This window comes from Lepidochelys kempii, chromosome 11 (assembly GCF_965140285.1).
Source record: "Lepidochelys kempii isolate rLepKem1 chromosome 11, rLepKem1.hap1, whole genome shotgun sequence".
Taxonomy (NCBI): domain Eukaryota; kingdom Metazoa; phylum Chordata; order Testudines; family Cheloniidae; genus Lepidochelys; species Lepidochelys kempii.
Window position 1 is genome coordinate 9,793,848 of NC_136390.1, and position 26,944 is coordinate 9,820,791.

The following is a 26,944-nucleotide window of genomic DNA, read 5'->3' on the forward strand; positions in this document are numbered from 1 at the left end:
TTACTGCCAGCTGGGCTCCTGGTTGGCTGCCTCCATGAAGAGGCTGAATAGGCCTTGGAGATTACATTATGCTGGAAGGCAATGTGTCCAGGGGATAGACCACTGGGCAGGGATTTAGAAGACCTGGGTTCTGTTCCTGGTTCTGTCATTGGCCTGGTGGGAGACCTTGGGCAAGTTGTTTCAGCTCTCTATGCCTCAGTTTTCCCAGCTGTAAATCAGGAATAATGACACTGACATTCCTTTGTAAAGTGGTTTGAGATAATAAGCATTAGGTTTTAACGTTACTTATTGCACTGGTGGGGTGGAGTGGGGTGGGGTGAGGTGGTTTGGATTGCTTTACAAGGCATGTTGCTAAGTAGCCCTGCAGGCTGAATTCCTCTGACAATGCAGCACCTTCCACCAGGCACTAAACACTCTTTTAAAAAATCCATTATCCAGCAAATTGCATATTACAAAGGGGGGCCACATGATCCACTTCAATGGCAGTGAGTGGCAGAGACCATTAGCATTACAATAAATGGCTTTTTGGTGAGACAGCTCTATAATTCACTTGGTGTTTAACACAGGCCAGGGAGCTCATCTCTGTACATAAAATACATTAGATGGAGCACCTTCCTGCCCATATCTGTGATAAAGGGCTGTTATAATGAGGCTAATTAGGAGGAGTTAAACACACAGCAGAGACCTCTCCACTGCAGCAACTCACTGCGCTTTGAGTCACCGGCTGCACAGTGCAGAAGGTACAACAACGTACTCAGGAAGCCTCTAAATTTCTATTTGGGGTGGGGGAGAAAAGAGCTCGTCCTCTGCATTTCAACTCCAGGCCACAGGGACACCCCCTCTCTGTCAGAGCTCTGTAGATCTGGGAAAGCATGGCTGGGGGGGCAGTAGCTGTGAGTGGATTTCCCATTCTGGGAGCTACTGCTGAGTTCTCTATTTCCCTTCTGACTGTTTAGAGATCACCTAGCACACTGTAGGCACTACGTTAAAGTAATAACGATGCTGTTCAGAACTACATGTTACTCAAGAGGAATGAATAAATGCATTGGTAAATGTTTTAATAGATTGCATCTAACAAGGATGGGACTAAACCAGCCAGCTTACTGGCCTCCAAACTAGAATTATTGTTAAAAATCAATGCATCTTCAAGTTGAGTATTGGCTAAGTGTGCTGATGGCTGTTTTTGCATCCATAAGTGGATTGTGTCTTGGGTCTCTGCCTGAGGTCTCTGCCCCATTTTGTTTCTGCTCATCTCTACCAACATTAAAACTTAATAAGAACCTTCTAAATTGTGGGGGTCGGGGGGAACCATGCTGAATTGCTGTTGCTTTCCACATAGTTGTTTTTTTGACTGGTACCTACTGTGTAATGCTGTGCTCTGTCTCGTACTGAATGGGGTAAGACTAATGGGATTTTTTCCTTTTAAAGTAATATTTGATCCAAAGCTTTTTAAAAATAATTTCCCTTGCTCAAAAGAAGGGCACAATCCTGCTCCCATTAGAGTGAATGGGATTTTTTGCCTGAATTAGGAGCCGTACATCTGGGGTTTGTTCTTTTAAAAACTGCTTTCCATAAATGCAACTTTTTTTAATATTTAGCTTGTTCTTCAGCATTGCAAAGGGGTTTAAAGTGTCAAAAGGCAGACTGAGCTCTGCTAAGCAGCAGCCACCCTTTAAGGGGCTTCCATCCCACAAGCCGAAAGTGGTCGGCAGCATAGCATCCAGGCGTTAACACAGCACACCTAAGTTATGCGCTCTCTCCCATTTACTTGCCTGGGAGCTGAACTGTGAGCGGACACTTAAAAGGGTTTTTAATCTGCAGCTGCCCAAGAGGCTTGTTAAGGTGGCCCATGTAAGGCTTTGCCTAGGCTGACTGGAGGCTGATCCAGTAGGATCTCTCCTCCCAATCTTATCTCTATGTCAGTTTTGCTGATCCAGTAGGATCTCTCCTCCCAATCTTCTCTCTGTGTCAGTTTTGCCTACCCACATTCTGTTGTCACCAGCCTCCACGTATGGACAGAACAGTCACTCTCACATGGTAGTGTCCTCGAAGGGTAGGCAAGGGGTAGCAACTCCATAGATTTTTTGTTTGTACTGTCTTGGTCTCTGACAATATTCTTCTGCAATCCCTCCTCACGCACTTCCAATCCTGCCGCGATCCCAGGATCATCCCTTGAAGGCTGCTCTAACTTGTGCCAGCTTCCAACAGCTACAAGGGGCTCAGAGAAGCCTTGACCATGCTCTCTCTTCCTCAGCCATGCTCCCTCCACTAGCAGCAGGGAGAGGGAGAAACTTCTACACCTGCTTTATGCCTCCGGAGGTTCCCTCTAAACTGGGGTGACCTCCCTGTAGCAGCTATGCAGGCTTTAGCACTGTTGTGCCCAGGTTCTGGGCCAAGAAGCGGAGAGTTTTAGTTGCCCTGAGAAGCCCCCTTTGCCAGCATGACACTCTGTCTGCCTAGCACTTACAAAGCCCACACCACGCTGTGTGTTAGATTTAGGCTTCAAAGTATCTTTTGACCTAAGGCCTGGTGTGCATGCAGGACAGGATCCTGTCTCAAGAAAACTGACTGCATCAAGCTCTGTGAAGAAATTGAAGTATCACGTAATGGTGGTAGAGTGTCCCTTGACGCAGATATTTGACTCTAAGGCTGCAGAGTTTGTTTAGTGCCTTAAAAGGGGTTCAGGACCAGGAAATGAAGGTATTTCTAGAGCTCCCAACGCACTAGTATCTAGAGGCAATGAACTCTCTCCCCAGGCACTCCCATAGCTTTCCCAGCAGAGAAGGCATTGTGTGTAAAGCTGTGAGTGTCACATAGGTCACAGATTCCCTGACTTTCCGTGACCTCTGTGACTCCAGGGCCGCTTGAGCTGCTCAGGCAGCCCCTGGGCGAGTTGTCCCAGCTGCTGCTGGTGCAATCTCAGGCCACTGCCCTCACCCCCCAATAGCAGCAGGAGGAGTTGGGGGGGGAGCTCAGGGCTGGGGTGCAGGAGGGGGTGAAGGCTCTGGGCAGCACTTAACTAGGGGGGTAGGCTCCCTGGAAGCAGCAACATGTCCCTCCCTCAGCTCCTAGCTCTGCGCACTGCCTCTGCCTGCAGGCACTGCCCCCACAGCTCCCATTGGCCACGGTTCCCAGCCAATGGGAGCTGGCAGCATGCGGAGCGAGGAGCTTGGGGAGGAACGTGTCGCCGCTTCCAAAAAAGCTGGGTAGGGAGCCTGCCAGCCCCGCCAATTCTACCCCTCCCCCCACCCAACACCAGCGGGGGTCCTGGGCTGCTCCCACCCGAGCACCCGCAATGCCCCCCCAGACTGCCCCCTGAGCACTCGCCCCCCCCCAGCACCCATTGGCACCCCCCCCCCCCCAGGCTGTCCCTACCCCCCAGCATTCGCAGCACTCCAAGATTTAGTCAGGAGTATATAGTACAAGTCATGGACAGGTCATGGGCCATGAATTTTTGTTTACTGGCCGTGACCTGTCCATGACTTTTACTAAAAACACCCATGACTATTATGTAGCCTTAATTATGTGCATTGTTTCTAAATGGGATTTCAATGCTGATTTTTCAATGCACTCGATTATAAATGAGTCTTGTTGACACACGGACATTCAGGAAAGTTAATCTAAATTAACTAAAGGTGTGAATTTTTGAAGTGGATTTGTTAAACTGCATTAGGTCTTCTGCAAACACCCTCATTTTGAATTAAAGTGGCCTTAATTTGGTTTATCTTAATTCAAAAGTGAATTAAGATAAACCAAATTGAGGCCACTTTAATTCTGAATGAGTGTTTTCGCACAGGGGCTTAATGTGGTTTAATAAATCCATTTCAAATTCACACCTTTAGCTAATTCAGATTAATTTTCCTGAATGTCCACGTGTAGACAAACCCAAAGTGACTAAGGGTACGTCTACACTGTAATAAAAACCCTTGGAACCAAGTCTCAGTATTAAAGCATGTACACAAAATTAATGTATTTTAAGGTCTGTCCAGAATAGGAATGGTTTCCTGAATTGGTGCCTTAACCAGATGCATAAATCCCAGTGACTTGTATGGCTGGGGAGGTGGGACAGGGAAGGGAGGAAACATAAGCACCCCTAACTTGTAACTGGGCTCCTGTCTATCACCAATCTGTTCACTTTGCTAGTATGGTCTCTTTCCCGACAACTCAACCCCCGGCTCTGTCTTTGTCATTTTAAACTACGTGCTGTGGGGACAGAGGCTGTCTTTGGAAAGCACCTAGCTCATTTTGGGCACTCCTGCAATTGAAAAATAAACAGAAGTTCCCCCAAGCATTTGTTCTGTGAACCCACTCTTGACTTCCAAATACTTTCATTCGCTTAATGAAAAGTTGAGATTCTAAAGCCCAGAGTTTTGCAGTGATGTGATTTTTCATACCTTAGTGAATAATCACTGAAAAGCCACAGTTCATACATGTATTTTACTTTTTAAAAATAAATCAGGCACAAATACATATTTACAATTACTGTACTTGAATCCTGATTCTAGCATCAAACTGGATGTAATTTTACCTTGAACACAGCATAGATATCAGGTTCTTCTGCAAAAGGAGATTTGTATACAGTTTTTTTTATTAAGAACAATGAACCCACTAAAATTAAAATGCCTTTTGATCCCACTTAATGCATTGTTTTAACACAGGACTGGAATGTTTTCTTTCCATATAGTACATACTCAACATGACTGCATAGTATGGCATATGACTCTGGGTCTCTGAATTACAATTTCTTCCGTCTGCTAACTAAGAGGATTTACTTCCACCAATAAAGAGAGTTCCAAATTCAGTATTGAGAACATCATCAGGAATCATATCATCATCCATGAATTCATCTCCAAGCTTCTTCCACCATGGCCAGCGAGTACATTTCAGCATGGTATTATGGGATTGTCTGGCTTTGCATGCCACAGGGACTGACCGACTCATAAAGACATCAAGATCTTTTTCTGTGGCCTCCATGAGACTTGGAGCACCTGTAACAAAGAGGAAAACTAGTTGTAATTCTCTCTGTGGAAAGGAAAAGGCTAGCATAGGTCATTATTCTTGGATCTGTGCTTCTTGGTGCACAGGGTGATCTCTACTGCAGTGCTTTCAGTGCACCCCAGTACCTGCATCCTCTCTTCCTATTGGTCCCACCACAAACTAAATCTCTGTGCATCCAATAGTTGCCGGTTTCCTTGCTTGTGTAGTACTATTCTATAGTTACACAGTGGGTAGCAGATCTAGCAATATTGTTCAATAACTTATTAAATTTTGCTCTGCCTGGGTGCTAAGTGGTGTCTGGATTGTGCTATTCTAACCCTTTCATCCCAGATTGTCTTCCTGGGTCCCACCAGGACAGAAGAAAAATCCTACTTGTTCTCATTCAGGTGAGCCTACCCTCCTTGCCCAACGCATGACACTCTCCCATCCCAGAATGGCCTTAGCTCAAAGTTTTCAGTCTCTAAAGCTTCTCACCAGTAGGGATGGGGATGCTTCCACCATCAGTCCATTTTTGACAAACAGAATGAGGAAAAACAGTCATCCCCAATTCTGTAGGGAAGATGATGTGCAAAGATCCTCATCCTTGGTGACTTAAAAGCAACAGAGATGGCTCTGTGAAAGGGCTGTCATAAAATAACAAAATAGAGCCTCATTACAAATCTGTTAGACATCAGCATTATGAACAGAAGGATAGGGCATGTCAACATACGTCTAGTAACGCATGTCAATGTACTTAACCTCTAGGGACATCTAAAAATATAGTAGCATCTACTACTTGTATATAAAAGAGATTTCAGTTTTGAAATGTGTTTTTACCATTATTCATGGTATAATCCTAATTTTCTCTAAATTAGTTTTGTGAGGCTGGCAAACCAGGTGCCAGCTTAGGCCAAGGCCTCACTTGAATACTGACAAACACATAGCTGGGATCAGTCTGGTTCACCTGTGCGTTAGTATTGTTAAAACAGGTATTACAATTATAAGAATGTACTTCATGTTTAGACTTTTTGAATGCTTGTAAAATGCTGCATGCATTAATCCAGGCGTAATCAATAGGCAGACGATGGGCTAAATCTGGACTGCCAGATGCTTTTGAATGGACCGTGAAATCTTTTTTATTATAAAAAGAAAAGGAGTACTTGTGGCACCTTAGAGACTAACCAATTTATTTGAACATAAGCTTTCGTGAGTAACAGCTCACTTCATCGGATGCATCACGAAAGCTCATGCTCAAATAAATTGGTTAGTCTCTAAGGTGCCACAAGTACTCCTTTTCTTTTTACGAATACAGACTAACACAGCTGCTACTCTGAAACCTTTATTATTATAGTTATTGAGGTGTGAAAATATAAACCTTGACCAAGAAATTTGGACCTTGACAAAAAATAATTGACTACCCCTGCATTAACCTCACTTATAACTTCTGTATCCCGTATCATAAGGTAATATCTTAGCATTTGCATTGTAAGCTTCTGTAATTGTGTAAATCACCAGACAGGAGAGACACATTCACTACTAGTCTCCAACAAAAGGTGTTAGGTCCTGCCTAACAAAGAAGGCCCATCAATACCAGATACACTATATAGTGGAACATCAGAGGACAAAGGAATTTGACTGCTCTCCCCACTGCTGCATGAAGAAAATATGCACAAGTGAATTCCTCCAATCAGCGGAGTTTGCTACTCGATGAAGCAGCGGGGAAGGCATAAAACCCCCCAACAAGGAGGAACTGTATCTCTATTCTCCTTGGACTCCTGAGTACAAGATTTCTAGGCTTAAGCAAAGAATCCCCAGCTGCTAGCCTGGGTTAGCCCTAAGGGACATACAGAGCTTGCTTATTATACAAGCTTTGATAAGGGTATGTCTATACTACTCACATTACAGCGCAGGTGTGGCAGCACTGTGACGTGGGTAGTGTAGAGAGAGCTCTCCAGGCGATTAAAAAAAACCCACCCCGAACGAGCAGTGGTAGCTTTATTGCCGGCAGCGCGGCTCCCAGTGACAAACTGCTGTCTATATGGGCGCTTTTCAGCGCTAAAACTTTTGTCACTCAGAGGTGTGTTTTTTCACACCCCTGAACGACAAAAGTGTTTCGCTGAAAGTGGCAGTGTAGACACAGCCTTACTTTTTGAAACTTAAGATTGGAACTCATTTGTGTGTGTGTGTGTGTGTGTATATATCTGTAATATAATATCTAAAGATTTATTATATAGGAAAAGGAAACGAGTTATTTACAAGATTAAAACAGGTAAACACACATTATATGTGTGTGTAAAAAGAAAAGGAGTACTTGTGGCACCTTAGAGACTAGTCTCTAAGGTGCCACAAGTCCTCCTTTTCTTTTTGCGAATACAGACTAACACGGCTGCTACTCTGAAACCTGATATATGTGTGTGTGTTTACCTGCTTTAATCTTGTAAATAACTCTTGTTTCCTTTTCCTATATAATAAATCTTTAGCTAGTTTATTATAGGATTGGCTACAAGCGTTGTCCTTGGTGTGAGATCTAAGGTGCAATTGACCTGGGGTAAGTGACTGACTGGCCCTTTGGGGCTGGGAGTAACCTGAATATAGCTGTGGCCTTGTGTATAAGGGACCATCTATCACAAAGATAAGCTTACCTGGGCGGCAAGATAGATTGGAGTACTCAAGGGGACTGTCTGTGACTCCATGATAAAGGCTGTTGGAGTACGTGAGGAGTTTACATTGATAATTGGTTGGTGAAATCTACATGAAATCCCAGAACTCACAATCAATTTGGGAATTGTGCCTTATTTCCTAACAGTCTGCCCTTAGGTTGGTACCCACGCTCTTGAGCCACAGCAGGACAGCTTGGCAAGTTTAACCCATGTAGTGACCAAAGGAATGAACCTAGAGACAGGCACATACTCATCAACAGCTCCATGTCCGTGCTGAGCTGAGCTAGTAACGCCTCTCTGCGCTGTTCTGCTCTGCGATCCAGGCTGCTCCTGAGCAGGTACTGTGCCAGCTTTTCCTGGGCCTGCCGATGTAGCTCCTTACTCATTTCTTCTGACATTTGGGAAGCCTGGAGGAAAACAACATCTGTCACTGTCAAAGGAATGGTTATAATTTTAAATCCTTTGTGGGCAGATTAATGTCTACAGAACAACATTTGCATTCCTTGTCTATTTGTAAATTTAATAATTCTGCTTCCTCCTAAGTTTTCTCTGCAAAGTGATCCATCATCAAGCAGATACAGTTTTCCAATTAGGCTTTACTTAACCTGTTTTATTATATTAAAGGTAAAAAAATGATCCTAGATTATTCCTCTCAAAGACAAGTAAGCAGGATTAATATGCTACTATATTAATATGCATGGGTTATCTTGAGCACTGAAGTTTATATTACTGCATATATTTTATCCCTCTAATGCACTACGGTGGGTGGGGAATGCAGAGCTACAAAAGAGACACACCGGGTGCAGTCTGATGTAGTCATCCACCTTTTGCTGTAATGCGAGTTTCTGTGCACTGGTGAGTTCCGTGGGTTCTTTCCAGGGAGAGAGAGCCTTCCGTTTCCTTTGACACTTTCCCAGGAATTTATGAGCCTGCATGAAAGACGGTATCAGAGTATGCCATTTACAGGTTAGGGGCTTGTTTTCGTGCATCTTTTAAAAAACTCAAAAGAAAAATTTCCCAGCACTGCAGCCAGAAAGGTGCCGCTTTCGATTTCACAGTGCAGAGGGCATGAGTGGGTATGATCTGACATAAGCCAATAATTTATTGTCAGTGTTACTGCTTAGACAAACTGCAGAGAGAATCCAGCCTTCATTCCAAAGTAACAGCTCTTACCAAATTTTCATATGAACTGCACTGTATTTTGTAGTTTACACAGGGTTCTTAACAGCTGATGAAGTTTGGGGCTCTGGTTTGATTTGCCAGAGCAGTTTTTGACTATTTTAATATTTGGTTGCTAAATTCTGGCAAAGTTGTCATTTCTAGAAGTAAACAAGATGAGCCTCAAAAGGAATTGCAATAATCCAGTCACTCTTGTCTAACACCAGTACAGAGTTTATATACTTACTGCTCTCTGAATGATGACAGCTGCCTTATACTGCTTAAGAGACTGTCTTTGTTGATGAACTTTTCTCCTTGCCCTATATCCCCTCCAGTGTCTCTGGATAGTTAACGCTGCCTTCCCCTCCATTTCCTGAATGTGCCTATCTACCTGACCTAAGGAGATGACAGAAATTCATAGTTACACAACTGTGGGGGTAATCTCACAAGCACAACAAGGTTTGGCGTCTCAGTCCTTGGAAGAAAAACCACCCCTGAAAAGTCAGGCAATGCAGCGAGTGGCATTGGTGGAACAGTAGATGGCCCTCTTTCCCCTGAGCCAAAACCTCAGCACACTAATCACGGCCACTGGGTTACTGGAGGTACAGTTCTCCGCATAGACATACCACTGCTGTGGGTTCTTAAATGAACCCAAAGGGATAGGATCTCCCTTTTACATCACATCTCTGCAAAGAGAAGAGATTTCAAGCCACCACGTCTTTTGATTACTGAGAATTTTAAGAGTTTAGGCTGTTCTCCACCAGACACTTCCATCATAAAAAGGGATAGTCAGGGCACAGATTGCAGATGGACATGCGAGATTGGGAAATACTTTTGTTTGTACGAAAGATGGTTTTATGGAAACCTGAGCCCTTAATACTTTTGATACAGTTCAATATAAATCATACCAGGCTGGACTATTTCCAGTAAAGTCAGTTGCCGTTCATGAAAGAGCCTCATGGCCCTTTGTCTCTGAAGCTGCAATTGTTGTCTGAGGGTCTCGTCTTCTTTCAGCCTCTTTAAATGTTGCAATTCCTGTTCTCGTTTAGCTCTGCAATAGACACACATATTAAGAATTGGCCTAAGCTTTCAATTCTCAAATGCACATTTGGAACTAACCTCCAATCTGTATTCGTCACTAGGCTGAATGATCCAGGGGTGAGGCAGCAAATCCTTAGAATGAACTGCCATCTGATCCCTTGGAACTGATTTGTAAAGCTTCTGTAGGGTCCATGCTGACCAAGTTAAGATCAGAAAATGGCTGACAGTCTAATCGCCAAGTCCCTTGGTATACAGAAGATCTAAGCCATCTATGCAGTTTGGTGTCAAACCAGAGGATATAATATGGCTTGGGATAAGTTTCTATCAAGGGCACTGCTGCTCATTGTAAGCCAGCTTCTCAGCTGACATAACCTGGAGTAGCTCCTAGTTTACATCTGAGGACCTGGTTCAGTGACTTTGGTCACCTATAAAACTAGCGATGCATTTCAAAGTTGCCCATCACCATCTAGCAGGTGCCATACACGGTACAAAACAAGAATAGTGCCTTTACTGTCTGCAAAAGAATTCTCCCCTTCCCCTCCCCCTCTTCTCTTTAAGGCTGATTTTCTTAAATTGAATAACTTTTGGTGATTGACTTCCAGGAGAAATGCTGACAGGTCGTTCTTCTGCATCAACATTACTGATGGAAGCCTAGGACATAGAGGCGTCTTACATTGTCCCTTAAGAGCAGCAAGGCTCTGATTCTTCTTGATCACAAGTTGTAAGGAACACCACAGATGAGGACACTGCACTGACAGCTAACTAATGAGACCCTAGGAGTTTAAAGTTGCAATTCTTCAACAAAAAAACTTCAAAAACAGACACCAACAAGAGACGGCTGAATTGGAATTAATTTGCAAATTGGATACAATTAACTTAGGCTTGAATAGAGACTGGGAGTGGATGGGTCATTACACGAAGTAAAACTATTTCCCCATGTTTATTCCCCCCCCCCCCACTGTTCCTCAGATGTTCTTGTCAACTGCTGGAAATGGCCCACCTTGATTATCACTACAAAAGGTGTTCTTTCCTCCTCTCCCCCAACCCCCCCTCCTGCTGGTAATAGCTCACCTTAAGTGATCACTCTGGTTACAGTGTGTATAGTAACACCCATTGTTTCATGTTCTCTATGTATATAAATCTCCCCACTGTATTTTCCACTGTACACATCCGATGAAATGAGCTGTAGCTCACGAAAGCTTATGCTCAAATACATTTGTTAGTCTCTAAGGTGCCACAAATACTCCTTTTCTTTTTGCGAATACAGACTAACACGGCTGCTACTCTGAAACCGTAGGGACTAGCAATCATCATTTTCCCCTCCAGCACAGTCCTGTGGAGAGGAGGGCATTCTCAAAGAGAACTAGGCCCTAGATTTAAAGCTCAGAACCCTAACGGTAATTGCTCAAGGCTGCCTCCTTTCCCCATTATGAGTTAAAGGGCCACATTGCTATTATACTCCTAATTACATTCTATATGATATTTGTAACTTTACTGTATGTAGCAGAATGGTTTCAAGAAAGGCTGCAATCAGATTGTCCACAGAGGTTTCCAGTCCCATGTATCTCTGCTTTAAACTGTCTCTTTGTGTTTCTGATCCAGGAAAGCACATATTTTATATATTTTACACTGTGAAATCTCAGGATAAAAAGGGACTCATGACCTTCCCCTGACAATCTTATTCATGCTATTTTTCTAGAAATCCTTATCACTTCCACTAGTTGGGAAGCCACGTGAGTGTAGAGTCTGCCCTCTGATGGATTCCTCCAGTGTATGCCTATTACACTGTCACTGTTGGATGTTATGCATTTAATAGGTTTCTATTATACTGACTATGTGTTTTGCAGAATGCTGGCTCTTCATCATTCAGAGGGATATAGAATGAAAACCCACATCTAGGTTACACAAGAGCACCTCTTACAGGAAAATACACCCACAGACTGAGACCTATCTTCTTTTTACTGGGCATGATTGAAAAGAACCCACTTCTGATCAATAATAAAAGTATCGATAGATATTGATGTATGCCTGATTAACACGGATTGCTTCGTTGTAACAAATGTAAGATTAGTTGGTTACGTGACAGCCTAACCAACTTTTAGGGCAGATTAGCATTTTTTTAAAGATACGTTAAAACTGAGAAATATTTCTGAAACCATACTGTTTTCAGAAGCATACAGCTGGCAGATTTTAAGATACCCAACTGCTACTGCGTGTGAGCCACACACAAGCTATGAGTTTCAGCCCCAACTAAATTTAACCATATTTACTGAGATCATAGCTTTCACAAAACTCCATAAATATAGTTACGCCCTGAATTCACAGCCACAGCTGCTGACTGCTGAAGCACCTCAAGTATGCTATATTGACATTCTAGGATGCTTTCAACCAGCAATGCTTACAGGATTCTAAGCAGTATTCTTACTCTTCGGCATACCACTCTAGCTATCGTTTTGAATTAGACTGTAAACACTTTGTGGCAGGATTGTATTTTTATTATATTGTGCCTAGCACACTTGGTCCCTGATCAGGGCCTCTGTGCACTACCAGAATAGAAATAATTACTATCCCTTCTGATCTGAAACTAACATACACAAAACTTAGAAACTGCTTCAACAAATGACCTACATTAATATTTGCAACTACTAAAATGTTTGCACAACAAGTGTCAGCAGCCAGAGATCTCATCGTTCCCCTTGGCCTCCCTTCAAGTTATTGCTAAACTCTGACTGTGAGCTTCTGGGGGTTGGGTGCCTGATTTGTTCAGGAATACTGGCCCAAAGTGGTCAGTAAGTACTTGGTGGGAGTCAGTGAGGGAGCCGACAAAACCAGAAGCCATCCCCAACGAGGCCGTAGAGGCCCCTCCACCTGAAGATTGGGGTTCCATGGAGTTTGGAGGTCTGGCTGGGCAGGAGCAGAACTAACAAAGAGCAGCTCTCTGTGGCATAATCCCTCAACTAATCCACAGGCAAATACCCATGAGAATTTATGTAGCCTCCATCAGCATAAACTCTTGTGGGTTCCTCTCCTCCCTCAAAAGGTGGTTTTGGCTCAGGTGTGGAGGAAGCAATAGTGTGAGGGAGCTGTGCTCACAGGCAGGATGTGGGGGAGGGAGGGTGTCACTGAGAAGCAGTGTAAAGTGGGTGGCCCTCCACAGATGCCTTGTTATCTGTGATTTCATAAGCATGGCCATACGGGGTCAGACCAAAGGTCCATCTAGCCCCGTATCCTGTCTTCCCACAGTAGCCAATGCCAGGTGCCCCAGAGGGAATGAACAGAACAGGTAATCATCAAGACTCATTCCCAGCTTCTGGCAAACAAAGGTTAGGGACACCATCCCTGCCCATCCTGGCTAATAGCCATTGATGGACCTATCATCCATGAATTTATCTAGTTCTTTTTTGAACCCTGTTATAATCTTGGCCTTCACAACATCCTCTGGCAAAGAGTTCCATAGGTTGACTGTGCGTTGTGGGAAGAAATACTTCCTTTTGTTTGTTTTAAACCTGCTGCATATTAATTTCATTTGGTGACCCCTAGTTCTTGTGTTATTTCCCCACTAACCTTGAGACAGCCACACAGTTGAGGGCAGAGGTAAATACCTCCCAGCTCAGATGAAATGGCAAACCTGGTTTCACACCTTGTCTAGGATTTAAGGAGTGTTGTTAGAACATGGTAATTAACATATTTCAAAAGTCTAGCATAGACTTTAAAACATGCTAAACTGGTTGAATTAAAGCCTAGTGGGGAACCTCAGTTTTAATTCAATCACTTTAGCATGTTAAAGTGGATGCAGCCTTGTCTACACTAGACTTTTCAGATGTGTCAGTAAGAATGTATTACTTACCATGACCAAACATCACACCTTAAATCCCGATCTAGCCGGATAAGAATATGACATTGATTTGAGTTTCATTCTTTGTGAGCAGAAACAAGTGTCCTAGATCTCATTCCATGGTTTGCTGGAGGGACCTGAGATACAGCCCTTAGCAAGTCAGTTTGTTACCATTATTGTTTCTTTTTTCCATCTGAGAAAATGTCAGGTATATTATACAGAATGTGTATAGGAACTTACAGTGCTTTGTGTTTTTTTAAAAATATCTGGATGTTCATGAAGCCCAAGGAGATATACTTACCGCAACTAGAAGTAGCTGGTGAAGACTAAATAATCCAACCCAATGCGGTAATCTAGTGCTCAAAAAGACTGAGAAAACTCTGACATTGTGGACATTCCATATGTTGCTACTATGTGTTGCAGTTTCTGTTATAATTCATAACTGATTTATACATATTTAAATACAGTTAAGAACAATATTGTGTGCAATTTTGTTATGTAGAAAAATATATTCTTTTTGTTCATATATAGTGTCCAGCAAAGCAGTTTCTGAGAGTAGAAACCCTGTTTTCCTGAATCCTGCTTAAAAAGGGATGGTTTTTTTTACCTGAAACTTCTTTGTAAGGCAGTCACTGCTTTAGGAAGTGTCTTTAATCTTTTCCTGGTCTGAAATCCCCTCCACACAGCCTGGATTAAACAAGCTGCTTGATGCAGTCTCTGAAATTAACAAACCAGTTGACAGAATACATTCTCAGCATATATAAAACGTTTTATTGCTACTTGCTCATTTGGAATAAACTCAGTGTTTGGTCAAAACTGATTTCAGTTTTCACATGCTCCGTAGTTCACTGTTTCCAAATACTTGGGTAGATTTACACTCCCATAAATAAATTACTAGCATGAACCCTATATTTGTTACCAGGGCAGCTGCTTTGTTCATCTGGTTCAATTTTCTATATGTAGTACATAAAGGACTTCACAGAGAAAATCCATCAGCTAAAAGTCTTTTTTTTTTAAGTGGAGGGCAGCTCAGAAAAATAATCCAGCTAATGTTTGAATCATAGACTCATAGGACTGGATAGGACCTTGAAAAGTCATCTAGTCCAGTCCCTTGAAATGAGGTGGGACTAACTATTATCTAAATTCTACACCATACATGACAGGTGTTGTCTAACCTGTTCTTAACCTCCAATGACGGAGATTCTACAACCTCCGTAGGTAATTTGTTCCAGTGCTTAATTACCCTTAGAATTAGGAAGTTTTTCCTAAAGTCTAACCTAAATCTCCCTTGCTGCAATTTAAGTGCATTGCTTTTTGTCCTGTCCTCAGTGGTTAAGTAGAACAATTTATCACCTTCTTCTTCAATTATATTTTTACTCAGTTACTTTTCAGACTAGAACTGTGCTTTACAATTAAAACAATCCCTGTACAGTTCTAGCTCTTGGAATAACACCTCTGAGAGATCTGAATGTGTGACTCTTGTTGTCCAGGTGGATAAAACATGTACTTGCTCTTTAGTCGAGCCGAGTGTATCTCTTACTGGTCACTTCTTTTCCCTAAGCACTTACATGGCCCCCCATCTCTGAAGTATGCAAGTGTATACTGATCTAACCTTACACATCTCTGTGAGGTAGGGAAGTATTATTTTCCCTAGTTTAGAGAGGGCTGAACTGAATTAAGTGACTTTCTCAAGGTCACCCAGGAAGTCTGTAGCAGTTGCTAAATGAACCCAGATCTCCTGAGTCCCAGTCCAGACCTTAACCATAAGATCATTCTTTCTTTATTTCTTGATGGGCATATGTCCTCATTGTTGGAAGTGGTTGAGTAGAAAATAAAAAGGGGGGTAATTTAAAAAAAAAAGACACATGTATGAGCAGATACTGTTTGGGGCCTTTGAAAGGTGGGACAAGAGTAAACCCAATATAAGCAAATATAAACCCACTAAAGAGAGAAGTCTCATTAAATATTCCGCACCTGCATTTCTCCTTTCCTGCAGAATTCTGAGTAAAGAAGGTCCAAAAGTTGATTGAGATTCCTGTCAAATCCTTTGCCAGACCATTGCTTACTTAGCAGAGTTCTCAGTCCTAGGTGAGAGAGGAAAAAAATAAGCAAGTTACATTGTTCGAGCTAATTTTTCATTCGCTTGCTTACCAAACAGATTTCAAACTAGCAAACATAAAGCTGAACATCAGACAATCAAATCTGATTGTACGTGTGATGGGCTTTGGAAAGGGACATTAAATCAGAGCTAAATATGAGGACAGGCAGTTACTTTTGAGTTTCAATGTAAAATGTTTTTGATGAAGAGCTGATGGTATAAACATCATTGCAAAATGTTATACAATAGTTATAGCTTTGTAGGTACAAGTCATTGACTAACTACAGTCACATCTATGTGACAGGCAGATAAATTAAGTTTTTTGTGTCTGATCAGCTAATTTATGTAAAGTAGTTTGAAGATCTAAAGCACTACATAAATGTTAGGTTTTATTACAAGTGCTTTCATGTTCACCACAGTGAAACTTGCTCTTTCAGGACCTGTCACTAACCACTCATATTATTCTGGAATTTTTCTTCCCTGAGACAAGGAGTACAGAGACAAACCTTTGTAGCGGGTACTGAGTAACTCCACAAGTTGGGGGTGAGATTCTGCCACTGACAGCAACGATTTTGTAGCAGCATTTCCTGTGACAGGATTGGTGGTAGATGAAAGCTTATAAACAAGTTCATCTAAAACAGAGTGAAGGATCTTTTCATCCACATGGAGTAACACAGAACTAACAAAAAGAGACAAAAGCAAGCAGGAATGTTACTGAGGATGCATATTTCAACAATGGCTTTCTTCTTCTGAAGCACTGGGCACAAGGCAATGCAGGATACATGATTCGCTAGATCAGTGGTCCAACCCAGTATGGGAGCGGGAGGGAATGGATGACCTACTGGGCCTTTTCCAGCTTTGTGTTTACATTAAAATGTAACTCTAGATCAGGTAAGGTTTAACTCTCCTTTAATTATGGCTTTGATCCTAGAATGAAACAGACATTTTTGTATTTAAGACTAAAACAATTCCTAGGGCTTGATCCTATAAGGTGTTGGGCATTCTAGGTCCCATCCAGCACTGCACTTATTCACACGCCATTCACTACTATAAGCATGTAACTATTCTCATTGACTTGAATGGGATTACACATACACTAAACCGTTTTACTACAGTGGGACCAGAGTGCTTAGGACCTCGCAGGATTGAGCCCTTAGGGACAATTCTATCCTCAACTAAACTGCTCCCACTCCTATTGTCAATGGAAACTGTATTAACATGTCTGAGGGCAGATATGTGCACTTATATAGCAGTTTACATGTTTGAAACTCTGCAAATTTAGCTAATCCTCACAATACCCCTCCACAGTAGGTTTAAGTATTATCAGCCTTTTACAGAAGGGTAAACTGTGAAGCAGACGTTACTATGCAGTGAGCTGTAGCTCACGAAAGCTCATGCTCAAATAAATTGGTTAGTCTCTAAGGTGCCACAAGTCCTCCTTTTCTTTTTCCAAGATCCTAAGTAATTCAGGGCATGTCTACACTGCAATAAAACACCTGCGGCTGGCCAGGCTTGCAGGGCTCAAGCTGGGGGGCTATAAAATTGCAGGGTTGACTGGGACTGAGCTGGAGCCTGGGCTCTAAGGCCCAGTGAGGGGGAAAGGTCGCAGAGCCTGGACACCAGCCCAGGCCCAAACATCTACACTGCAATTTTATAGCCCCACAAGCCTAAGGGAGCAGACCCAGGCCTGTCATGGGTATTTTACTGCCTCAGTGGCAGAGCCAGTACTACAATTTGGGAGATATTCCAGGCCATTGGACTCTAGTGCAGTTCCAGGAACTAAAACAAAAAAAAAGTGATATTCACAATAAACAAAGCAATTTCAGGATAGAGAAAACTGCCCATTTTAAGACTTCCCCAGCAGAGCCTGGTATAAAATATCTTAAGCATGCAGAAACTTTCCTTTTACAAACCCAGTACCAAACTGATCTTTAAATCGAAAATAAATAAATAAATAAAATAAAGGAAAATCAACAGAAATCTTTAAAAGCAGCTAACCTGTCAACCCTCAAAATATTCTGTAACACAGACATCATTGCAGTTTCAGTTTCTACATCGTCTGTGATTAGCAACTGCAGGAAATGTTTGCTCTGCAGCACTGCAACAAAGGAAAAGGAAACAAAATCAAGAAATAATCAAAGCCAGAGATTTAATGCCAGTTCATTTGTAGTTTACCAAACAGACCTATAAAACACATTTCCTAGCAAGTGAAGGGAGGGTCACTGTTTTTTTAGTAAATATTCTTTGCCTTTCTAACTTTTACAGTGAGACAGAATGGGAGAAGGAAACGAGCCTAAGGACTTGTCTATACTGGGGTTTTTCTGCACGGGTGGAAACCTCCTATGTACTAGGGCTGAGGTGGTGTAAAAAGTTTCAAAGGCGGGTAAGCCACACAGGCACAAGTCTTTTTACAGTGGGGCAGAGGCATGGCGCAAAAGTTTCCAGTGTAGACGACTCCTGAACCTTCACTCTCTTATACCAGTTTTACGTCAGGATAACTTCACTGACTTCAATTAAGTTACAATGGAGTTAAATAGATGCAACAGACTGGAGATTCAGACCCACTCTTTTTATTTAATAATTATCCAGTCATTTGTATTGTTTAAACCCATGTGCTGAAATTTTTAAAATATTTTTTAATGTCAAATACTGGGCAAAATTCTTCTCTCTGTTACATTCTGAAGTCAATGGAATTTATACAGGTATAATCGAGAACTCATTTTTGACTGAGTATAGGTCAATTTGTCAGATGTTTGTAGATTTGCCAGCACTGCAGTAAAATTAAATAATACACTGTAAAGCTTTTTGTTTATGTTTTGTGAACCTGACCCTGCAGCGAGCTCTGTCTAGGCAATCTCTTGAGCCCATATACAGCTCATTTTAGGACAGAGGTGTGAAAGTTTCAACTATGCATTTATATTAGGAAAAGCTCTGATTGTTGTTAAGATCTATAATTAAAAATGAAGGCTGCAGGGAAAAAACTGTCTGTCCAAATCAACAACCTAAAAATGGAATGTGGCCTCTTCCTTTTATTTTTGCTTTTCTAAAGGTCTAGATTGCCTGTTTCATTTGCTGATGCTTCTATTGTATAATGCAGAGGTTGTCAACCTTTTTTTTTCTGAGCCCCCTGCAACATGCTATAAAAACTCCATGGCCTGCCTGTGCCACAACGACTGCTTTTCTGCATATCCAGTAGATTAAAAGCCAGGGCCAGCATCTGGGGGTAGCAAGAAGGGCAACTGCCCAGGGCCCGATGCCACATGGGGCCATGAGAAGCTACGTTGCTCGGACTTTGTCTTCAACCCTGTGAGGCAGGGTTTGGGCTTTAGCTTCAGACCTGCAGGGCTCGGGCTTCAACGTTCTTCGCTGGACCCCAGCGACTCTAATGCTGGCCCTGCTCTCTGGTATATTTTGGCAGACCCCCGGAAACCGAGGCCTTGGACACATGGTTGAGAACCACTGGTATAATGGATTATTTCAAGAGCTCATTTAAAAGTACGTGATAACCGGATAAAAACAGGACACAGACTGGTTTTGGAATCACTCCTGAACCCTTCACTAGTCATTGTAGTTATATTAAAATTCAAAATTTTTTTAGTTATTTGATGTTGCAACGAATTTCCAACCCTTTCTCTTACCACACTCTGTTAGCTGAATATGCCCACCGAACAGCCAGCAGATGGCATCAGTTACTGTCCGGAAACACCGTAAGAATTCACTTTTTTCTTCATCCTGAACAAAATAAAATAAATAAATAAATTATAGAAGTGATCAGATATAATCCCAATTTCAGGCCTGTATTTTGTGCTATATCCACAACTGTCAATCAGGACATTGCACTGTATATGATCCTTACTGACCATGAGAGATGCAAGTTATACTAACAAGCTAATCCATAATGTTATTAGCTAATACGTTGATTTGTGAATGCTGGATATTTCAGCAATTCATTCACTTTAATGAGGCTTCTAGAGAGAGTGAGCCTGATTCTGATCTCATTTACAGTGGTGTAAACTCAGAATCAGACCGTGTACGGCATGTACAATTTACACAATATTAAGTATCTGAATATCTTTAAGAGCCTCGACCTTGATCTTTGCAATGAGGGACTGGTACATAAACAGTAGAAACTGTTTGAGTTCTCAGTAGACTGTCAGTCTCATTCAAGACAAAATAACTCATAATAAGCATTGTGGCAAAGGATGCTGGATGCTTATCGGCCAGGTCCCAAGTGAAGTAAAATGCTGGATCCCCACGTCCATACCCCTCCTCAGAGGGTCCACATCAACTCCTGGCTTCCTCCTCCATCCCCCTGACACCAGATGCTGCAAGAATTCATAATAGACCCTGCCATTCAATCTAATGCAGGGGTTCTCAAACTGGGGGTCAGGACCCTCGGGGCATTGTGAGGTTATTACATGGAGGGTTGCGAGCTGTCAGCCACCACCGCAAACCCCGCTTTGCCTCCAGCATTTATAATGGTGTTAAATATATTTAAAAGTGTTTTTAATTTATAAGGGGGTCGCACTCAGAGGCTTGCTGTGTGAAAGGGGTCACCAGTACAAAAGTTTGAGAACCACTGATAATGACTGTAAGGAACATGCAAGCAATGAGGGTCTTAGGTCTATGAGAGGGACTGGAAGGGTCACTTAGTCATAAGTTGTCTATGCTTGGTGGAGTGGGGCTTGCTAAACCCTCTCAGAGTGTGTGGTCAAGGCTGGATGCTCAGTTACCTCTGGACAACATGATCGGAAGTTAAAGTACTGACCTTTGATATAGCTTGTGCTTGCACTCAAGGATAAATCCTGCACAGAAGTGGGTGATTCAGTAGCATGTGGGTTGAGGCATATAATAAGAAAGTGTGGGCAAAATTACACACTGTGGGTAGACAGAAGACTCCAGGGATGTCAATCGGGAAGCTTTCACATGCTCTAAATTCACTTAAAAGAACTGAGCAGACAGAATATGTCATACTGCTGATATATAATTATTACTCAGGAAGCATGTAGTTTCCAACATAATACTGTACAGTGTATGAAAACTTTGACTAAGTGCAAGGAGCAAGTCAGACAAAAAGAAGTGTAATATCTAGGGGGAAAGTTCTATTCAGGGAACCCATCAGCATCCATGTGGTTGGTTACTCAACTTCTACTATTTGTATGGATCCTAGGGTCTCAGAGTGCTTCTAAAACACTAGGGAATTTCGCCATGAAATACCCTTTTGAAGTCGCTAAATAGTGGTTACCCTCTAAAATGGGGACGAAGCAACACTTTCGAAACTACTCACTGGTTTGGAGTTTCTCAATTTTGGGTGCCATGTCAGTATCAGGGGGCACTTTTGGACATTTTGGCCAGGTTCATTTAGAAAGTACACGGCAGAAGAGGCTCCAGACCATCTTTCCAAATAGTAATTTCCTCTTCTGAAAATCTGAATACAGCACTATGAACAGAGTAGTTGCCAAGTCAGATTTCGTCATTTCTGAAGCTAAAAGGTAAACTCATGATTGGTAGACCCCAAATTTGATTGCCCAGTTTTGTTGAGCTGTTTTTGCTTCTAATTTATTATTGCTTTTTTCTCAGGAAAACCCACTATCAGTAGTCAAGCTCTTCACAGCAACCCTGCAGTAACAAATTAGTCCATGCACACATAGGATGGAAGAAATATTCTGTGAGGAAAGTTATTCCAGTTTCAAAACTCCAAAAGTCAGTTACTAACAACCATGAGAAAAAAGTCAGTTCTGAAAAACATCCTTTTATATTATGGTGTATCTGTAGCAGAACCCTTCTAATTCAGTAGACGAGCTTGGAAACACTGTCAATCAGTTACAAAATGTTCCTGGGGCTCACTTAACCAAGCAATTCAAATACCTTGATTGCTCGGATAAACCGTGCTTGCAGATGTCTTCCCAAAAACAGGAGGTTATCAACAGCTGAAGGAAGTAATTTATTGTAAAATTCTTCAGGATCTTCTTTCACCTCCAGTCCCACACAACACTGACTGAAAAGAAAGAGCACACAGATCTGAACCTTGCAGGGTCTGTTGGACAAAAGCAAGTGAATAAATGCCAGCAGAGACTGAACGACAGATAACTGTTGCAACTAGCTCCAAGACATCTACCTCAAAGGAAAAGAATCATTAGTCTGTTGGAGAGAGAGAATTTGTTTGTCTTGGCCAAAACCATATCTAGGTCACATTACCCTTTAGCTTTCTGGGACCTGTTCTGATCTGTTCTACATACCATCAATGCAATGCTAAGATACTATGATACCATTAGAAAACCAGGACAGACACACAGATTAAAATCAATCTGGAACTGGAGGAAGGTTTTGTAAACCAAAAAATACCATGCAGATAAAAACACAAATTCACAAATAACTGGGGGGATACTTTCTGCAACCTTCCTCTTTTTTTAACAGTGTGGGTGAGCTAGGAAATCAGTACTACAGGACTACACTTTAACCCTCAGTATTACTGTCTTGGGCATTTTTGGAGGAATCTTTTTAGAAATAATTACTGTCATATAGTCACACAAGTGGGCAATTTTTCTGCACTAGAGCTGGGCAAACAGAAGAAAATTCATGACTATTTTGTGAATTTTGCTTTGAAATGCACCTCCACCTTCTTGTGTGTAACCCATTTTGTTAGCTTTCCATGAATATTTGTACGAATGAATGTAGTTAATCTGAACAGTGCACAGAAAGTCAATGCCAGGTGAACCACTGAGATTCATTTAGTTACAAGAAGACTTGTTTTGTTACAAAATTAATTTATTTTGTCTGGAAGCAGAATCAGTTTATAAAGCTTGGGTCACTCAATCGGAAACAGAAACATTATCATGTAACTTTGGTGCCTGATCCTGAAGCCTAGCAAATTTCTAATATCAAAAACTCACACCTAAGAGATGGTATTAGAGAGACAAAGGTGCTCTAAGGACCCCACTGCTTAGGAATTTGCTCCCTACTTAGTCCAAAACTTTAGGGTAATGTGCAAAGCTTATCATTTGACCCAGAATTTAAAAGTTTGGGGGTGAGGAGGGTAGAGATTGTTTGAAGGTGATTTGAGTTTTAAGTTGCCTGGCTCAATGGTGGTGATTTCATACCAGGTAGAATATTGCATTTAGATATCATTTGTGGTATATTTTTACATGATGGCCAGGGTACCTAGAGCGTATGGATAATGTCCACTTTTTTTAAAGCATTTCAACACATCTAAAAGAAACAAAAAACAATTTGTCAATGACCAAGAGACTGAAGTTTGTTTGCAAGAAGCATGTGAACAATTCTGAATAAGCAGTACATTGGTAAAAATCATGATCTACTTGAGGACAATTTACAAACAAACAAGGGTAAATCCGACATATTATTTATCCCCACCGAATAATCCGCCCAGCATGTTGAAACACAATGCAAATCAGTTAGGCTTTGCCCGACCTCTCTACCCTTGACACCACTCGCTGCACTCTCACCCTGACATTTTCTGCGCAACAAGCCTTGTTTTGGATGTGAGTCAGTGTAGAACAGCTTGAAAAGAAAAAAGTGAGAGGAAAGATGTGAAGGAGAACAAGAATAAAACATTACAGCTGCTTTTCATTTTACCTTAGTATCTCTGATAGCTGAGCAGCAGTAGCCCAGCCCCCAGGCAGTTGAGAGTAATCTTGTTTAAGGACCAACATACAGTATTGAACAAGATTATAATAGTAGAGGTCCTGTTTAATTTTTTGTGATTCTTTACTTCCCAAAGATGTACTATTTAAAATTTCTGGGGGGGAGAAAGAGAAAAAATTGTGCATATGTTTCTGATCCATAAGAAAGCAACTAAAAAAGTTATTTTTCAAAACATAAAAGGCCGAGTATAAATATCTGAGATCAGTGTTAAAAAAAAGCCCCGTAACAATAATGTAAAACATACTTTAAATGACTATAATTTGTTAACTTGTATGGTTACAGATACTGTATCGAATTAAAGATCATATTCCTGCTTGCTAGTTACAGATTTAGAAGAGTGCAGCAAGAGCATACATACGATCTGGCAGGTAGCCCATATGTATGAATTTGCTAGTCCATATAAAACCAAGATGAAAATCCATTATGAAAACCCTTATTAACTTGATTCTAATAATAGTCAAATTTCAGAGCTGGCCCTAGCTCGCACACCCTAGCCACCGACCATGTGCCGAAGGAACACTGCCAGGGTAAATCTTGCTGGAGGCACTGGTCGGGTTGCGTAAGAGAGCGAATAAATGAATGAATGAATTTTCGGCTTTTTTTATGTCACTTCCAGGCAATCATTCTCAACCCCACTAACTGCCCACAACCCCTCACAGAAGGGATTTTAACCAGGTACAGTGTCCCTGCCCACAGTAGCGTGGCTTTTACAGGAACTGTACTGGCAGCGGGGGATAGGCAGAGAAAAAGTCCATAGGGGCTAATCCTCTACTGGACTGAGGGTTCCCTTCCGTTCAGACCCCAGCCTCATCTGTGGTTCCCAAGTCAATTGTCACTTTAGGAAGATTTACCGGCAGTTCTATGTTACTGACCTTATGGAGGCCCTGGTGAATATACTCAAAGGAGGGAACAATTTGACTCAGTTATATAGGTTATGAAAATGACTGTCCACACTTCTGCATTCCCTACTTATACGTTAAGAATCTTTATTTACCTTTTAACTTCAACAGCAACACAGGAACATCCTGATCAGAGCTTTCAGTGACCTGAGCGGCCAGTGCCAAAATTCTGGAATCCACAGCTGCTGGCTTCATTTTGTATGTGTCAGCTATATTTTAATAAAAGGAGTCAGTAAACAAAAGCAGCTAAGCTCAAAACTTTTTAACATGCAGTGCTTTGTTGCTAATATATATCATACCTAGAGTTGTTTAACAAAGGGAGGATCAGTAATGACACTGTGCACAGAAGAGGCACTAGTAAATCTGCATTTGTTATGTATGCACACGGGGCACATTTGATTCACAGGGTTCTTATAGGATTTTTGGCCAGGGGAATGGTGGTGAACAGAACCAACGAAGAGACAAGATTGAGCTTTTATCTCATCCTCCTAAGACTGTTCTGCTAAACAAACTTTGACATATTCAAGAGAGGACAAAAATCACTTGGAGAAGCAAATGTACTTTGAGCTTCTAACAGGCTGTGTCTACACATGCATAGTTCATCATTATGGATAGCAGTTATGTTATGAACACAACGGACTCCCAAGAAAATGCAATAAAATGAGAATGTTAAAACTGTTTAGATAGGGTTAGGTTCACAGTAACTTTCAGCTCAGCTTGCCCTTCCTTCATCATAGAGACTGAGTGGCACAAATGGGGCCAGATGCTACTTAAGAATTTGTTCTCTTAAAATGGATGAATACTGGCATTTGTCCATAACAAAAATCAAGTGAGGTAGGAAAATCTTATGGCTAAAGAACTGAATGGGGACTCAGGAGATCTGAGAATTCCTAACTCTGGGAAAGAGGTCCTGTGCAACTTTCAGCAAATAATTTAATCTCTCTGTGTCTCCATTCCCAGCTATAAAACATGATTAATACTTCCTTTCTCTCATCCTTTATCTGTTTTATTTATTTAGACCGCAGTTCTCTTTGCAGGACTGGATTAGCTTAGGCTGCAAGCTCTTTGGTGCATGGACTGTCTCTTAATATGTGTTTGTACAGTGTCTAGTACATTTGGGGCCTGGAGATGTGTGGGGCATTGAAGCACTGCTGTACTAGAAGTAATGACTGTTCTGATGCGAGGAAAATGTGGATTAGAGTAATGTTAGGTTAAGCCGCTTGCACTTTTTTTTAATAAATGTCCTCTTGTTTTGAGACTGCGGTCATTGAGAGGTATGGCTTACTTCCATGAAAAACTGGCTTTTTAAATGCATTAGGGGTAGGAACACATCTTAAAAAGCCAAGCAAAATGGCTTCTTTCGCCTTTCATCACCTTGCTCCACACAAACATCTCTCCCTGAGGGAAAAAACAAATAAAATCCACCCTTCTTTATCATGTCTGTTTAAAAAAAAAAAAGTTCCTGACAACTGTGGGAATAGAACTCAGATCATCCTTCTCCAAAAGCATGAATCAGGAGAATCTGCCTTACTGCCAGCAGCTGGGGGAGGTGTCTAGGACACACATTTGGGCAATTTTGGCTCTATTCCATAGAGAACAGTGGTGACACATACACACTGAGCCAACTCATTACATTTAAAAAAAGCTGTACTTGGCAAAGCAATGATTCTACAGAAATAAAATTTAAAAAAGAAACCTTTGGCATTGCAGGTTTATTTTGGGGAAAACTAAAAATAAGGTAACGTGCCAAGTCAGGAACGCATCTAAGGCTGAGATCCTCAAAAGTATTTAGGTGCCCAAGGCTCAGTTCCTCAAAGTTAGGCTCCTAACTACCTTTAAGGATCTGGCCCTAAGTCTTTAGAAACTCTTCTATGTAGGCAGCAAATTTCCACCTTCACCTTTCAACAGACAACCGGTGGTGTGCGTCAGCTGCCTTAGGCAAGGGCAACTCCAATGGATGGCTTGGCTCTCACAACTCCTGGGGCCAGGCTCCCAATGGAGGGGCGAGAGGTGAAATCACCACCAACCCCCATCCTGGGATCAGACACAGCCTGGCCCTGAAAACCCTGAGCCCAAAGAGGGAGGCACCTGAGGATCCAAACCCGTTTCCCCCCCCTCCCGAGCAGCAGGATTAGACAGGCCCTCCGTCGCGCGGTTCTAGCCCCTACCCTCCAGGGGCTTCGCCCCGCCTCCGGGATTCGAACCTACGCCCCCGAGGCGGCAGGTCCCGAGCACCTACCTGGGCGCGCTGCCTTCCCCACCCCCACTCTGCCAAAACCGAGCCCAGAGGGTGGTAACGACCGGTCGCGAGCCGCCCCTCCCCCCCAGCTATGAGGTCACAGAGGTCTTTAGCCAACTGCAGCGTACCCCTGCGACTCTAATTTGCATATCCATGTCCAGAGCCCAAGCGCGCGGAGAAGGGAGCCGCCAGGCCTACACCCACCCTAACCGTCCCTGTGTGAAAGCTGCATACAGATGCCTCGCGCCAGGTCACGACTGTGCCGCACTAGCTTCTGTCCCGCGAGTGACGAAGGCGTGGGAAGGGCGGAGCTAAGAAGCAGCAGCCAGTAGGGGGACTCGGTGGGCGTTACCTGTTTCAGGCGCGATCCCG

At 42.3% G+C, this 26,944-nt stretch overlaps 1 protein-coding gene across 5 annotated transcripts; it reads right to left on the reverse strand.

Annotated features, from left to right (window-relative positions):
• Positions 1-4,407: 4,407 nt before the first annotated feature.
• IQCB1 (IQ motif containing B1) lies at positions 4,408-26,862 on the reverse strand. Of its 5 annotated transcripts, XR_012154192.2 has the most exons (15): positions 26,701-26,853; positions 24,429-24,542; positions 23,366-23,528; positions 21,638-21,767; positions 19,408-19,501; positions 17,768-17,867; positions 16,276-16,448; positions 15,646-15,755; positions 14,279-14,388; positions 9,704-9,846; positions 9,043-9,191; positions 8,435-8,566; positions 7,888-8,044; positions 5,473-5,621; positions 4,904-4,988 (listed from the first exon to the last, which is right to left on the reverse strand). XR_012154192.2 is itself a non-coding variant. In XM_073305077.2 (14 exons), exons 2-14 carry the CDS (start codon positions 24,526-24,528, stop codon positions 4,759-4,761), a joined length of 1,791 nt encoding a protein of 596 aa, XP_073161178.1. In that variant the 5' UTR covers positions 24,529-24,542; positions 26,777-26,862; the 3' UTR covers positions 4,408-4,758. The 5 variants fall into 5 exon arrangements, 4 of the variants coding, with proteins under 4 accessions (XP_073161178.1, XP_073161177.1, XP_073161182.1 ...); XM_073305077.2 differs by lacking the exon at positions 5,473-5,621 and having other exon boundaries at positions 4,408-4,988; positions 26,777-26,862; XM_073305076.2 differs by lacking the exon at positions 5,473-5,621 and having other exon boundaries at positions 4,408-4,988.
• Positions 26,863-26,944: the final 82 nt, after the last annotated feature.